At 41.6% G+C, this 15,577-nt stretch overlaps 1 protein-coding gene across 7 annotated transcripts in view; it reads left to right on the forward strand.

The window, feature by feature from the left end:
* fhip1aa (FHF complex subunit HOOK interacting protein 1Aa) overlaps nt 1-15,577 on the forward strand; it is a 176,888-nt gene that overhangs the window by 85,691 nt on the left and 75,620 nt on the right. For all 7 annotated transcript variants that reach the window (XM_041201850.1, XM_041201875.1, XM_041201856.1 and 4 more), the window contains one exon: nt 4,976-5,599. In XM_041201850.1, the coding sequence (XP_041057784.1) occupies nt 4,976-5,599 (624 nt within the window). The remainder of the gene's footprint in view (nt 1-4,975; nt 5,600-15,577) is intronic.

Here is a 15,577-nt window from a genome sequence, read left to right on the forward strand (position 1 = left end):
TCCCTCCCTAACTCATCTGCCTGTTTACCTCCCCTCCTTTAAGAGGCTCCTTACCACCTATCCCTTTGACCAAGCTTTCGACCATCTAGCCTAAGATCCCCATAAGTGTTAAGTTTTGTTTCATAAAGCTCACGTGGGATGTTTTATTACATTACATTACATGTTGTTGTAGAAATTAAATGCAGTAAAGTTTTGTTTTACCTTGTACCATATTCTCAATGTCATCTTCCACATTCCACAAATGTTAAGGTGTTGGCTGTAAAATTGTTGCTTTATTTAATTACCTCCGCCATGACCTTGGCTGATTTTTAATAACTCCTTAAAATTTGTGGTAAACATAATTATACTAGCAGGGTTCACATTCAGAGACAAATTAATATGACATGAGAATTTTGACAAGTTTGTGGGATAGTTCTTCAAACAAACTAAGACTGGAGAAACTTGTTAAAAATTGACGAGACTTTAGCAGACCAGCCTGGTAACTTTATCCCAGTGTCTTGGCACTGAAATGTTATGGAAACCCTGATTGGTATTTTTTTTTTGCAGCATCCTTTCTCTCAGTGTTTAGCTACTCCTTTAGAGTTATGACATTTCACTGTGTGTTTGAATGACCAGTTTACTTTTTGCAAGTATTTCTTTTGGTGCTGTTGGTGTGTAATAAGATATTCTGGGTTTTTTGATTTTCACTGTTGCTTTAAAATAATTTTTTCACCATTGCTTCCTCACCATTGCAATGCTGCTAGCACTAACTAAGCATGTTGCTTGCCACACGGCTGGACCAGCTGAACACGTCTCTAAACTACTCTTCTTTTCTTGTTCCAAGTTGTAAATATGCTTAAAAAAAAGCAAAATACTGTAGATGTTAGAAATTGGAAAGAAGAACAGAAAATGCTGGAAGCACTCAGCAGAATCTGTGGAGAGAGCAGACAAATTATTATTTAATTGCTTTTACAGTTGGAAATATCTTCCAGTTTTGATGAAGGGTTTGAGGCCATGCATGAACTATGAACTCATCTGTTCTCCTTCAAATGGTGCCTAACCTTCTGAGTCTTTCCAGCATTTTCTATTCTTGTTATAAGTATGCCACCTAGCATTTCCACAGTTAATTTTATGTTTCGAGTTACATTTTAGTATATGTATATTTTTAATCCATATGAAGTAGCATTGATGAAATTTTGGTCCATATGAATGCACTGATCACGATTTTCCAAAATTCCCTAGATTCTCGAATAGCCCCAGTCGAATAAAAACCAGAAAAACGTAACACTGCTGTTCAAGAAAGGAGGCAGGGACATAACAGGGAACTACCGACAAGTTAACCTGACATTAAATGCTGGGATCTATTATTAAGGAAATCTTAACGATGCACTTAGAAAATCATCGTATGATCAGACAGAGTCAACATGGTTTTACAAGGGAAATTGCGTTTGACATACATATTAGGGTCTTTTGAGGATATAACTTGTAGGGTAGATAAAGGGGACCCAGTGGATGTAGAATGCTTGGATTTCCAAAAGACGTTCGATAAGATGCCAGTAAAAGTTTACTGCGTAAGATGAGGGTTCATGGGGTTAGTAATATATTAGCATGGATAGAGGATTGGATAATGGACGTGAAGCAGAGATTAGGGATAAGTGGGGTATTTTCAAGTTGACAGGCTGTGACTAGTGGAGTGCTAAGTCTTCAACTATTTACAGTTTATATTAATGCCTTGGATGAAGAGACCGAGAGTAATATATCCAAACTTGCTGCTGAGAAAGCTAACTGGTAATGTAAGATGTGAGGAGGACACAGGCTGCAAAGAGCTACAGACAAGTTAAGTAAGTTGGAAACAAGGTGGCAGATGTGAGTATAATGTAGGGAAATGTAAGGTTGTTCACTTCAGTAATGCGAATGAAAATGCCAAATATTTTTTGAAAGACATGAAAATTTCACATGTTCATGTTCAGAGAGACTTGTTTGTGCTCTTACAAGGACCGCAGAAAGTTAGAATGCAGCTACAGCAAGAAATCGGGAAGGCAAATGGCATGTTGGCTTTTATTGGAAGGGGAATTGAGTTTTGCTGCAATTATATAAAGCTTTAGTGAGATCACTGGAGTACTGTGCATAATTCTGGTGTCCATATCTAAGGAAGGAAAAACTTGCCTTGGAAGAGATTCAGCAAAGGTTCACTAGATTGCTCCCTGGGATGAGAGGGTTGCTCTATGATGAGAGGTTGACTAAATAGGGCCTACGTTCTTTGAAGTTTAGAAGAATGAGAGGAGATCTTATTGAAATATGCACAATTCTGAAAGGGCTTGACAGGATAAACTTAGAGAGATTGTTTCCTCTGGCTGAGAATTCTAAAACACAGGGGCACAGGATAAGGGGTTGATCATTTTGGATTGAGATGAGGAGAAATTTCTTCACTTGGAGAGTTATGAATCCTTGAAATTCTCTGTCCCAGAGGGTTGTGGCTGTTTCATTGTTGAGTATATTCAGGACTGGGAGAGAGATTTTTGGTCTCTTGGGGAATTGAGGAACATGAGGATCAGGCAGGAGAGTGGTGTTGAGGCAGATGATCAGCCATGATCATACTGAATGGCAGAGCAGCTGCAAGGGACTGTATGGCCAACTCCTACTCCAATTTCTGATATTCTTATGGTGGATTTACTTGGCTCCAATGGATTTTTTGAGCAGCACAAAAACTAGGGGCAAAATCTTTACCTCAGTGGGTGGATGCCTGACCCACTTGAGCGTAAAATGACAAGGGTTGACATTGGGCGAGCGTCCCAACGTCAACAAGCAGTTGCGCGATATTTCGATCGGTGGGTGTGTGCCCAAGTCGGCAGCATGCCCTCTGACAACTAAAAGGCCTATTAAGCCCATTAGCAAGATAATAAGAAATTTTTCCCCTGCCCGTCCAACCTGACAGTTGGCGGACAGACAAAAAGACCAAGCGGCCTTTGCACTTTTTAGGAAACCTCATCCATGGGTGGGATGAGGTTTCCTAAAGCAAATAAAAATAAGATAAAAATTTAAAAACTTAATTAAGAACATATCCCTGCTCATGTGACGGAGCCACAGTAGGGGGACATGTTTTATAACATTTTTAATTAATTTATTGCTTTAAAATCTTCATCTCCTTGAGGCAGCCCTGTGCCTTAGGGAGATTATCAAGCAATCATTCATGCACATTTGCGAAGTTCAGGTTCGCCCCTCCCCCAGCCGCACAGGCAGTGCTGAGCATTGCTGCTCGCATTTCATGCTGGATGGACTTTAATTGGCCCACCAGCGTGAAATCACCTCCCAGCCTCGATCATGGGCGGCGGTTGGCTTCCCGCCTGCCCCCGCCAAGCCTGCCTGACAAGGGCGAAATTCTGCCCCAGGTTCCTGTATGAAAAGACAAATAAAATCATTAATTTAAAAAAAAATCTATCCTCAAATTTATGATTTTTATCTGGATTAAGAGTGACTCAGGCCTCCATGGGGTTTATTTTCCTTTGATAGTGTGTTCTTTAACACCTAAAATAAATTTGTATTCTCTGTTAGTGGAACTTGCTTATTAAAGAATTGTACTCCAATCTGTTAACCTACTTAATGGTTCAGAAGGAATGAACCCTCCATTTTCTGCTTCATCAAAAAGTTAAGTTTTTTTTATTTATTTGCAAGGTGAGTGTCTCTGTCCAAGTCAGCATTTGTTACCCTTGAGCAGAGCGCTAGTGATGTTCTGTCCACCGAAACTAAGGCTTGAATTTTCAGGATGGCAGGGGCTCAGCCCGTGCCCCCCACCATCCAAGGAGTTGAAGGGGAACACACCCCTGCTGACTCTAGCAGCCCTGATACCAATTTACGCTCTAACAAACATTGATTGGCATAAAGCGGGACTTCTGCCCTCACTTGGGAGGAAGTCCCACCTTAAAGAGCTGCCGCCCAATCAGATTGGCCAGCATATTTCCATTCCCTTCAGGTACAGCGCTGGAAAGGCCAGAAGAGGCACTGCAGGGAGCTGCCTGGAACTAAGTTCCTGGACCAGGAGGACAGGCAAGTGGCAGGGGTCCCAGGGCGTGGAGGGTAGGGGTCACAAAGAGGTGTAGGGATAAAGCGGAGGGAGGGGTGAGGATGAGGCCAGAGGTCACTGTCCCTAAGGGGAGGGCACCCCCAGTCAGAAGGGGTCCTCTAATGGAGGCTCCCCCTCACCTTCCTGCCCGAGATCGAACGCAGTTTATTTTTGGCCTTTCCTCCATAAGCTGTCATCCGTGCCAGCCTAAAAATTGAGGCCACTTAAGGGCCATTTAATTGTGGCCACTCAATTGTGTCCACTTTAGGGTCTCAACTGGGGCAAGAAGTCACTCCCAATTCACAGGACCAGCCAACAGTTTACTCAGCCTTCTGTAGTAAGCATTTGTGACCCAGCTCTTCCCACATCTGCCAACCCATATTTCAAGAGAAAAATGTTAGGCTCGATGGTTTTCCTTGTGACTTGTCATGTTTATCCAGTAAGTTGTTGAACTACAAGATCTGGGTGGTGTCAGATTTGATTGTTCCATGTTTGTTGATGTCATCTAGTTTATTGTCAGTGTGCTGCAGTTGGCATCAGTGCCTCTGAAAATAGAGGAGGAAATCAGTCCCTATCCAATGCATTTGTGGCCTTGGGATGAAAGAAAGATTGGGCACTGTTAAGCTGTACCTCCTGGTCTGGAAAGCTGTTTATTGATACACACCATGGTGGTGTCAATCACATTGCATAATCATTAATCCAGCCTTATCTGCCCTCGCCCAGTGATATGTTACATGCACTTTCCAATACAGAGGTCGCTGGACAGCAACCGGAAGTAAAAACATGGATTGATTTTTCCTTCCACTCCTTTCTATCCCTGGTACACTGACACTCATTGTAACTCTGAGTTGCTACCCTAATTGCAATTTAATTTTTAAAGTTGCAGATTGACCTTTTGTGATGTGACTAATATAAGCAAACCTTATTTCTGCACAGGTGGTAAAGATTTTAGAAAGACACGACCCTCTGAAGAACTCCAGTGCAAAACACGGGGCTATCTCTCCTGATGAAGCTAGTGCTGTCCAGAATTATGTGGAGCACATGATCTTTCTGTTGATTGAAGAGCGAGCTGAAGATGCTGCCATGGGTCCCATTCTGGAGTTTGTGGTGACTGAAAATGTCATGGAGAAACTTTTCCTGTGGAGTCTTCGAAGGCAGTTCACAGATGAAATGAAAATTGAGCAGATAAAAATGTATGAAATGTTGGTCACTCAATGCCATCAGCCTCTGCTGCACCACAAGCCAATCTTGAAGCCTTTAATGATGATGTTAAGTGTGTGCTCCGAGGCTACTACTCCCACTGTGGAAACGGAGCTGGTTTTATTGCTTAATCAGCTCTGTTCCATCCTGGCCAAGGACCCTTCCATCCTGGAACTCTTTTTCCACACTAGTGAAGACCAGGGAGCAACAAACTTTCTCATCTTCTCCCTACTGATTCCCTTCATTCACCGAGAGGGAGGGGTAGGACAACAGGCTCGAGATGCGTTGCTGTTTATCATGTCTATGTCAGGTGAACCTGATGTGGCAAAACATATCGTGGAAAATACATACTTCTGTCCAGTAAGTGTTTAAACATTTAATGCTAATAATTGTGGCTCCTAATAATTAGAGGGTATCAACTACAAAGGTAACATGAATTATAATAAGCTCAAAAACAAACAGTCCAGAATAATTGCAGTTGGTAGAAACTGCATTTTATAATTCTGTAAACTTGCACTTGACCTGCTTATCGGGCTTTATGAAGACCATCTATCTTGACCCCACCATTGCCTTTGTGTGGTCAGGTTGCTCGTCTGATGTCCAGTAATGGACGAGCAGATATTTCCTCTAATTGCACATTGTAAAGCTTTTGGGCACTGTTCTAAGGTTTCCTGTATTGGCTCAATGCCAATTTTTGCCCAATTCCACTCCTGGGAAGCTCCTTGGGATGTTTTACTGTATTAAAATCGCTATATAAATGCAAGCAGTTGTTCTGCAGTAGCTGTGGGGTCTATCGCTACCAGGTTGTGTCATCTGATCAGCTTCACAGCTCTATTGTATTTTAAGTTAATTCCACCCATGAACTGGCTTTTATCCATTAAACACATCCTGGTTTACACAGTGACTCTGGTGAGTCTAGCAGTGCGAGGCAAAGGCTTATTAAGAAATCTGTGGATTTACAGCTCTGCTCTAAGCACTGAGGGTTTCTAATTGTGTTCAATAGACACAAAATATCTAGAAAAGATTGCTGTAAATGCTAAAGCACTTCTTTCAAAAACCTTTCAATGTTACGCTCGCAATCTAAGTGCCCTTATGTTTCAGACATCTGTTCATGCATTATGTCAATGCAGCAAACAGCCTGGGAAAATATTGTTTAGATTAGAACTGCAGTCTGAATGTATTTATGAATTAGCATTGTTGTGGGTAAAGTTCTACATTGAAAGTACAAATTTCTTCTTTGAGAGTCATTAGTCTTTGGAATTGTCTACCCCAAAGAGTAGGGGAGGCTGGATCATTGAATATATTCAAGGCTGAGTTAGATGGATTTTTGATTAAGTCCAAAGTTATGGGGGGCAGGCAGGAAAGTGGAGTAAAGGCCACAATCATATCATTGTTGTTTTAACAGTGGTAGCTTTTGTATTTTAATTTGGCTGCCACAGTGCAGTGAGGAGCCTGATGTAAATTTTACTGTTGCTGTGGTTTCCCAAAAGTCAGTGAACCCAGCAATGTAAGGGAGGTGAGAGCTGCCGGTTCAAGGAGGTAAGTCCCTTTACAGCATTCCTTCTGATCAGGAGGAATAGGAGTTCTCCCTCCCCACTGCTTCTCAAAGAAACCCTCTACCTCACTTGTGCCGATAATGGCTTCTGTCACCCTTGTACCTGCTTTGATCATTAACCTTGCCTTCCAGCATTCCACCCGAGCGCAATTGCTCATACTTTCCCTCCTGCAATGGCTCTCTGAATTAGTACTTTTAGCTTTCTAGATAGTCAAAGAACAGCCAGCATGTTCCCTTTGCAAGGTCATGAAAATCTGGATTATTGATCTCTCTTCCCCCTCCTTGGGTGGCTTTTCTGGCCCCACCCCATCCCCAGTCCTCATTTCTCAATTTTCAGTTCCTCCCACTTCTGTGATAACCTATCATCCTCTTCTCCATCCTGGGAATCTCCCAACAGCCTCTAGCTGAGGCCTCCTGCCATTGGTTTTCATGCTTGGCATCCAGCCACACTGATAGGCTGACAACAAGCAGAAGCTCTTTTTACTGAAGCAAATCAGGGAAGTGAAGCTCTTTTTTTAGACATTAGTTAACGAAACCAGCTATCGGACCAACAATCGAAGATCAAGGATTCAAATTCCAGTTGTGAAATTGAATTAATTAAATCAGTTAATTTGTGGACTAGCATCAGAAAGGTTACTATGAAAGCCACTAAATCATCATAAAAATGCAACTGGTTCACTAACGCAGCAAACTGCCCATCCCTACCCAGCCTGGCTTCCATGTGACTCTGGTCTTGCACTATATGGTTGACAATGCCCTTAGAGTTGGCAGTAAATACAGCGTTGTTTGCATTCCAAGAACAATTCTTCCTTAAAACCTCCCTGAATAATACATGAAGCTTATCTACAATTTGGAAACAGTGGGCGTTAAAATCACAGGAGGTGTATATTTTACTTGTTATTATATACTTATTGATATGATGTTGGATTATTAATTGGGGAGATGGCGGCTTAGTGGTAATGTCACTGAGATAGTAATCCAGAGGCCCAGGCTAATGCTCTGTGTACATGGGTTCAAATCCCACCATGAGAGCTGGTAGAAGAATATAAATTCAATTAATAATCTGGAATATAAATCTAGTCTCAGTAATGGTGATCATGAAATTATCATTGATTTTTGTAAAGACCCATTTATTGTCCTTGAGGGAAGGAAATCTGCAGTCCTTACCTGGTTTGGCCTACATGTGGCTCCAGATCCACAGCAATGTGTTTGACTCTTAATTGCACTTGAACTGAGGACACTTGGGGATGGGCAACAAATGCTGGCTTTGTCAGCGACACTCTCATCCCATGAAAGAATAAAGAAAAGAATTTGTTAACGCCAAGTGGACTTATTCTACATATTTCTATGTCCAGCCATCTTTTGCTTCTTGTTGAAGCCCAAGTTTCATCTCTTTCTGTCTTTTTTTCCCTTCCAGTTTTCCTCTCAGATCCCAAGGAACCATGTTCTTTTTTCATTCATTGGATGTGGGCTTCGCAGGCTGGGCCAACATTAATTGCCCATCCCTAATTGAGAAGGTGGTGGTGAGCTTCCTTCTTGAACTGCTTCAGTCCATGTGGTGTAGGTACACCCACAGTGCCGTTAGGAAGGGAGTACCAATTTCTAGCCACAGTTTGTTCATTTGTCTCAAAGGTTTAACCAAAAGCCACTATTTACTTTTTATGATTTGATCTTTGTTCCTTTTATATTAATCTACATTCTCAGCATTACTCCATTGATCTCAGATGGCACTCCCATCTCCTCTATTGCCAAAGCTGGTGCAAAGAAATTGCTTTCTTTTTCATGCTAAATATTTCTGTCCGACTTGAATACTGTTGCCACAGGGCTAATTTTCCTGTCAATAGTGCCCAGGAATACATTACCTTAGTGCGAATGACAGGAAATAGAGGTGCACTCTAGGTTTCCATCCCTTTTATATTGCCCTAGAATTTCTAGGCTTCTCCAAAGGGGCAGACCTAGGTTTGTGCCTACAAAAGATGGAGGCTATGCATTCCCATGAAAAAGAGATGGGAGGGAGCTCTCCAGCCTCACTTTTTTTGTGATTCATCCAATTCCATGGATGCTAAAGAAGCTGATGATACTCCATGTCCCTGAGTCGCCTTCAGATTGGAGGCTCAATCTCCTGATTAAAGCTGGAGACCTTTTGTCTGCACTGGAGAACAGTAGAGAGGGTCCTGAGGCAGTAGCTAATCTTACACCTGTAGGCTTCTGCTTCTGCCTAATTTCCCAAGGTAAGGCTCTGACCTGCTGATGACCTTGTCCACTAAATCAGGGCACTGTAACCCTGGACAGGTGAAATGTAACTTATTAGAATCAGGCAGATAGACTTTGTGCTGTATAAGGGCTGTTGTACAAGCCTTAGGTATGAGACCCCACTGAAATGTATTGAGGACTTAAAAGTGAAACTCCATACTGCAAGGAATGTATTTTTTAAGAGAGTTCACATCGGAGACTGAAATGGTAGCCCATGGGTTACAGCTTACTTGTGAAATCAATAGAGTTCTTAATCTTTGTTTCAGAATATGAATAAAACCACCCTATTATTAAAAAGCACTTGGTCATGATGCACTCTCAGCATGTGAATACATCCTCGAATGGGACAGGAACATGAGAATCTATCTCATCTTTTTCTGTCTAGGCACTACTTATATTTAATAAAAGGTCTGATTATCCATGTGATCTCTGTGCTGCACTTTCCCAGTTTATGTATCAGGGTGCGAATGTTCAAAATGTAAATGAAGACTGACAGCAGTTTGTAGTTCCAATGAAAATGTGAGTCTGCGATCCTGTTAGGCCTCTGGAGGTTGATGCCAGAGGAACCATGTGTTTACCATCAACACCACTCTCTGTGTAAAATGGCTTCCCTCCCTTCACTCTGTTCTCTCTTCTTTCACTCATGTCCATCTATCTTTCTCCTCTTCTATTTCCCTATTTCCTTTTTCAATCACTTCTTCACTCCAGTTTTTTTCTTTTTTTACAATGTTCTGTCATTGACTTGTCTCTACAGTTGCAACGTTGTGATTTGGAAGGTAGGAGAGGGTGGGCAGCAACATAAGTTCATTATTTCTGTGGTTAGCTTGACCTCACATATACAGCTAATTTGGTGGACACACTGCGATGCTATTGCCTCTAATTTTTGATAAAAATGTGAACATGAGGGAGCTGATGCTGCTGTAGGCTTGGCACTAAAATACACTTATGAGATTTGGAATGAAAGATTTTCTGTATTTGCTGCCTATGAGTTTCAGCAGTACTAATCCAGTCTTCATTGGACAAAACTGTTTCTAATTGGTGTGAGAAATGATTACAATGGCCCACTGGCACATCAGAGAGGGCTCCCCTGAGGTTGGGGAAAGGGAATATTCTTGAGCTAGAGCCGAGCTGGGGGTTGGGGGATGCTTTGCTCCGCATCTGGAAGTGCTATATCTGACTTGGAAAGTGTTTAATGCTGACCCTGGGTGCCTGAAACAGGAAGAGTTCCATTTCCAAGCACAACATTCCTCAACTTTATCAACAAAAAAAACATTACAGTCATAGGACTCTTGCAATGTCCATAACAAAGTTTCAAGTTTAATAATGATTCAATAATGACTTGCTGTTCTTTGGAGAAAATCCAGTTTCCCACACTTAGCCAAAGTTGTTTTTGTTTCCTTTCCAATTTTTCCTTTAGGAATTGCAAGTCCTCACGTAATTAGATAGATTAAAAAGTGGTGCAAAATCAGCTTGCATTTTGTCCATTACTGGTAATGGATTTATTTTTCCTTGCAGGGTACGTACAAACATACGAATTAGGAGCAGGAGTAGGCCACTTGGCCCTCGAACCTGCTCTTCCTTTCAAAAAGATTATGCCTGTTCTGATTGTGGCCTCAACTCTACACTCCAACTATACCCAATATACTTTAACTTTCTTATTAGTCAAAAATCTAACTACCTCTGCCTTAAAGATAGTCAATCACCTTGCCTCCACCACTTTCTGGGGAAGAGAGTTCCAAAGATTTATGACCATCTGAGAGAAAAAAATTCTTCTCATCTCCATCTTAAATGGAGATTTTTTTTTTAACCGTAATCCCCTAGTTCTATCACAAGGGGAAACATATTTTCAGCATCCACCCTGTCAAGTCCCCTCAGGATCTTATTTGTTTCAGTAAGATCACCTCTCAATCTTCTAAACTCCAATGGATACAGGCCCAACCTGTCCAACCTTTCCTCATAAGATAATATCCCCTCCTACCCATCCCAGGTATCAGTCGAGTGAACCTTCTCTGAACTGCTTCTAACACATTTATATCCTTCCTGAAATAAGGAGACCAAAACTGTACACAACACTCTAGAAGTGGTCTCACCAACAACTATAACAAAACATGCCTACTTTTATATTCCATTCCCCTTGCAATAAACATTAACATTCCAATTGCCTTCCTAATCACTTGCTGTAATTAAGAAGGCAGAGGAGATACATTTAGATTGTATACTTCAATGTTTTTCATTTCAAAAAATGGTTGAAGGTTTAATTAGAGAACATAATTCAGTCTGAACAAAATGTGCTGTATTGACATGCATAGGAACAATTAATTATTGTTAATCTGTACCACAGCATGTTTCAGAAAACCATTTGCACTAGTTGTAACTTTGCAAAAACTTCCCATGGCCTTTGAGGTAAAAATTAGCTATGTGTCTATCAGAATGTGTTTTATGAGATTTTATTTACCACTGTACCTGTGCCCTTCCCCTCTCTTGCAATGGGAGTAGTTTATTGGTGGAAAAATGTTACTGAGCTTGAGCTTGGGGTGCTTGGGGACTCTGGCTTACTGCCTTGTGGTATGCCTAATAGGGTGGGTTATCTCATTTGGTTAGAATGTGATGCTTAATAATACTGATGACAAGGGTTCAATTTCCTTTCTGGCTGAGGTAGTTCTTGGGCCATCCATTGTAAAATGATGCCATCATTGAGCCATGATTAGCAATCCTTGGATAACTGAGGACACTAAGTGAAGGGAGAGAGAAAGGTATCAAGGCAAAGTGGTTGACTCTTAAAATGCACTCTGAACAAGGGCAATTCAGGATGGACATTAATGCTTGCCCAGCCAGCAATGCCCACATCCCATGAATGAATTTTTAAAAAGGCTTTGATAAAGTTAAACCCATTCCCTTGCTCAAAATAAATTTTAAATTATAATTTTAGCTAGGTAATGACAGATTTCTTCAAGCTCATTTCTGTTAGTGTTTAACAGTTTTTTGAACATGTAGGTTATTGGAATTGCTAACTGCATGATTTTGGGAAAGTTCAAAAATTACTTCTAATTCCTAAATCATTAGTTTCAAGTGATTGCAGACAACTAATAAAACAAATATATGTTTCAAGGCAGAGAGGGTGAAATTCATCTTGTGTGACAGCATAAACCAGGCTCAATGAGTTGGCAGTTCGAGTGACCCGGGCATGGTGAATTGGCAGCTCGAGTCACCCGGGCATGGTGAGTTGGCAGCTCGAGCAACCCGGGCGTGGTGAGTTGGCAGAGCGAGTGACCCGGGCATGGTGAGTTGGCAGCTCGAGCGACCCAGGCATGGCGAGTTGGCAGCTCATTTTCTCTTCACCCTGTTTTCTTTCCTATTAGATTATATGGAAGAGAAAATTGGGCAAGGTGTAAAAGGGGCTGCTGCTTCAGTGAAGGTGACCTATTCTCAAATTTTTTTCCCTCGCTTTTATCCCTGGCCTCCCCCAGCTCCATTATCTACAACACTGAGAAGGCTCGTAAGTGACTGAACAACCCAACCCTCTGCCAATAACACCTTTTTCTGATTGTTAAGAGGCACACAACAATCCACTGAGCTGCCCCAATCTTGTTCTGCAGAGACTCATAGTCTCTACATGGTTCAGCTTGGACAAGTAATCTCAGGATTGCCCCCAGTGCCAGGTGCTAGTAAGCATAAGAATAGGAAAATTGAGCAGTCCAACACATGGCTGGAGAAATGGAGTAGGAGGGAACGGTTTAGATTTCTGGAGCATTGGGACCGGTTCTGGGGCAGGTGGGCCCTGTACAAGAGGGACAGGTTACACCTTAACAGGACTGGGACTAATGTCCTCACGGAGAGGCTTGCTAATGCTGTTGGGGAGGGTTTAAACTAGATTGGCAGAGGGATGGAAACCTGGGGGGAATTCAGAGTGGAGAGGAGAAAAACAGAGTGGTAGTGAGAAGTAGTGAAGCATCAACTGATATATGAGGATATATCAGAGAGTTACATCAAGGTAGATCAAATACTTGGAGAGTTTGATAAATTAGAGTAGACAACAATAAGTCATTAGATGGGGTCAGAATAAGTGGCACAGTAAAAAAGCCTAAATCAGGGTAAATGTGCATGAATGGAATGTGGATAATAAGATTTTTGAACTGCAGGCACAGGTTGACAAATGGAATTATGATATTATAACTATAACAGAGACCTGGCTGAAAGAACGGGAGGACTGGGCGTTAAATATTCCTAGGTACAAGGTGTTTAGGAGAGACAGGAGAAGAGGAAAAGGGTCAGGGAGTGGCAATATTGATTAAAGATGGCATTACAGAACTGGAGAGAGAGAGGATGTTCCAGAGGGGTCAAGGACAGAATCTCTGGCTAGAGGTAAGGAATGAAAAAGGTGTGATAACATTGATTGGTGTAGTATATAGATCACCAACTAGTGGAAGGGATACGGAGAAACAAATTGCAAAGAAATTACAGAGATGTGCAAGAGTTATAGATTAATAATGGGGGACTTCAATTATCCAAATATAGACTGGGATTGGAATAGTACAAAAGGACAAGAGGATTGAGAGTTCCTGGAATGTGTTCAAGATAATTTTTTACAGCAGTATGTTTCTAGTCCAATGAGAGGACATGCACTTTTGGACCTGGTTCTGGGGAATGAGTTGGCCCAAATGGATCAAATGTCAGTGGGAGGGCCTCTAGAGGACAGTGATCATTGTTTAGGTTAATCATGGAAAAGGACAGAGAACAGTCCAGAGCAGGGATAACTAATTGGGGGAAAGCCAACTTTCATGGAATGAGAATGCACCTGAGTCAAGTGAGTTGGAATTAAATGTTGACAGAAAAGACAGTGGCTGAACAATGGGCCACCTTCAAATAAAAAGTGTTGCAGGCAATGTCGAGGTATATTCCCTTGAAGGGGAAAGATAGGACGAATAAACCCAGAGTGCCCTGGATGAAGAGAGCGATAGAGTTAAAGATGAAAAGGAAGAAGTGTGCATATGACAGATATCGTGTAGAAAATAGGAATCAGACTGAATATAGAAGGACCAGAGAGGAATTGAAGAAACTAATTAGAAAAGCAAGCAGAGAGCATGAAAAGGGGCTGGCAGCGAACATAAAAGGGAATCCCAAGATCTTCTATTTGCATGTAAATATTAAAAGGGTGGTAAAAGAAAGAGTAGGGCTGATTAGGTTCAAAAAAGGGTATTTGTATGTGGAGGCTGGAAGAAGAGCAGGGGTGTTGAAAGAATACTTTGCATCTGTCTTTACAAAGGAAATGAGAGAGGAGGTAACTGATACACTAGCAGAACTTACAATTGAGAGGAAGGAGGTTTTAGAAAGGCTTTCTTTACCTCAAAATTGATAAGGAACCAGGACCAGATGAGATGCACCCAAGGGTACTGAGGGAAGTGAGAGTGGAAATTGCAGAGGTACTAGTGGTAATCTTCCAGTCTTCCTTAGACACAGAGGAGGTGCCAGAGGACTGGAGAATTGTGAATGTTACACCCTTGTTCAAAAAGGGGTGCAAGGATAAAGCTGACAACTGCAGAGCAGTCCGTTTGACCTCAGTGGTAGGGAAACTTCTGGAAACTATAATACGGGATAAAACCAATAATCACTTAGACAAGTGCAGGATAATTAAAGAAATCCAGCATGATTCATGAAGGGAAAATCATTTTTAACTAATTTGCTGGAGCTTTTTAAGGAGGTAACAGAGAAGGTTGATAAAGGAAACACTGTTAATGTGGCGTATATAGATTTTCAAAAGGCATTTGATACAGTGCCATACAACGGACTTGTGAGCAAAATTCTAGGTTATGGAATGAAAGGGAAAGTAGGCATTTGGATAAGAAATTGGCTGAGTGACAGGAAACAGAGAGTAGTGATAAATGGTTGTTTTTCCAGATTGGAGGAAGGTTTGTAGTGGAGTTCCTCAGGGGCCAGCATTGGGACCCTTGCTCTTCCTGATATATATTACTGACCTAGACTGTGGTGTGCAGGGCATGATTTCAAAATTTGAAGATGATATGAAGATTGGAAACATGGCCAACTGTGATGGGGATAGTCTTGAACTTCAAAAGGACATAGAGATGTTGGTGGATTGGGCAGACAAGTGGCAGATGAAGTTAAATGCAGAGAAGAGTGAGGTGATTTGTTTTGGCAGGAAAGATATGGTGAGACAGTATGTTTTTTAAAAAAGAGAGAGCATCTAATAGTGGTGCAGGAACAGAGGGACATCGGTGTATGAGTACATAGGTCATTGAAGATGGTAGGGCGTATCGAGTGAGTAGTTAATAAAGCATATGGTATCTTAGGCTTTATTAATAGGGGCATTGAGTACAAGAGTAAGGAGGTCATGTTGAACTTGTATATGACACTAATTTGGCCTCATCTGGAGTACTTTGTCCAGTTCTGAGTGCCATACTTGAGGAAGGATGTGAAGGCGTTGGAGAGAGTACAGAGGAGATTCACAAGAATGATTCCCAAGATAAAGAACTGTAGCTATGGAGATAGATTGGAGAGGTTGGGACTCTTTTCCT

Source organism: Carcharodon carcharias, chromosome 1 (genome assembly GCF_017639515.1).
Source record: "Carcharodon carcharias isolate sCarCar2 chromosome 1, sCarCar2.pri, whole genome shotgun sequence".
Classification (NCBI taxonomy): domain Eukaryota; kingdom Metazoa; phylum Chordata; class Chondrichthyes; order Lamniformes; family Lamnidae; genus Carcharodon; species Carcharodon carcharias.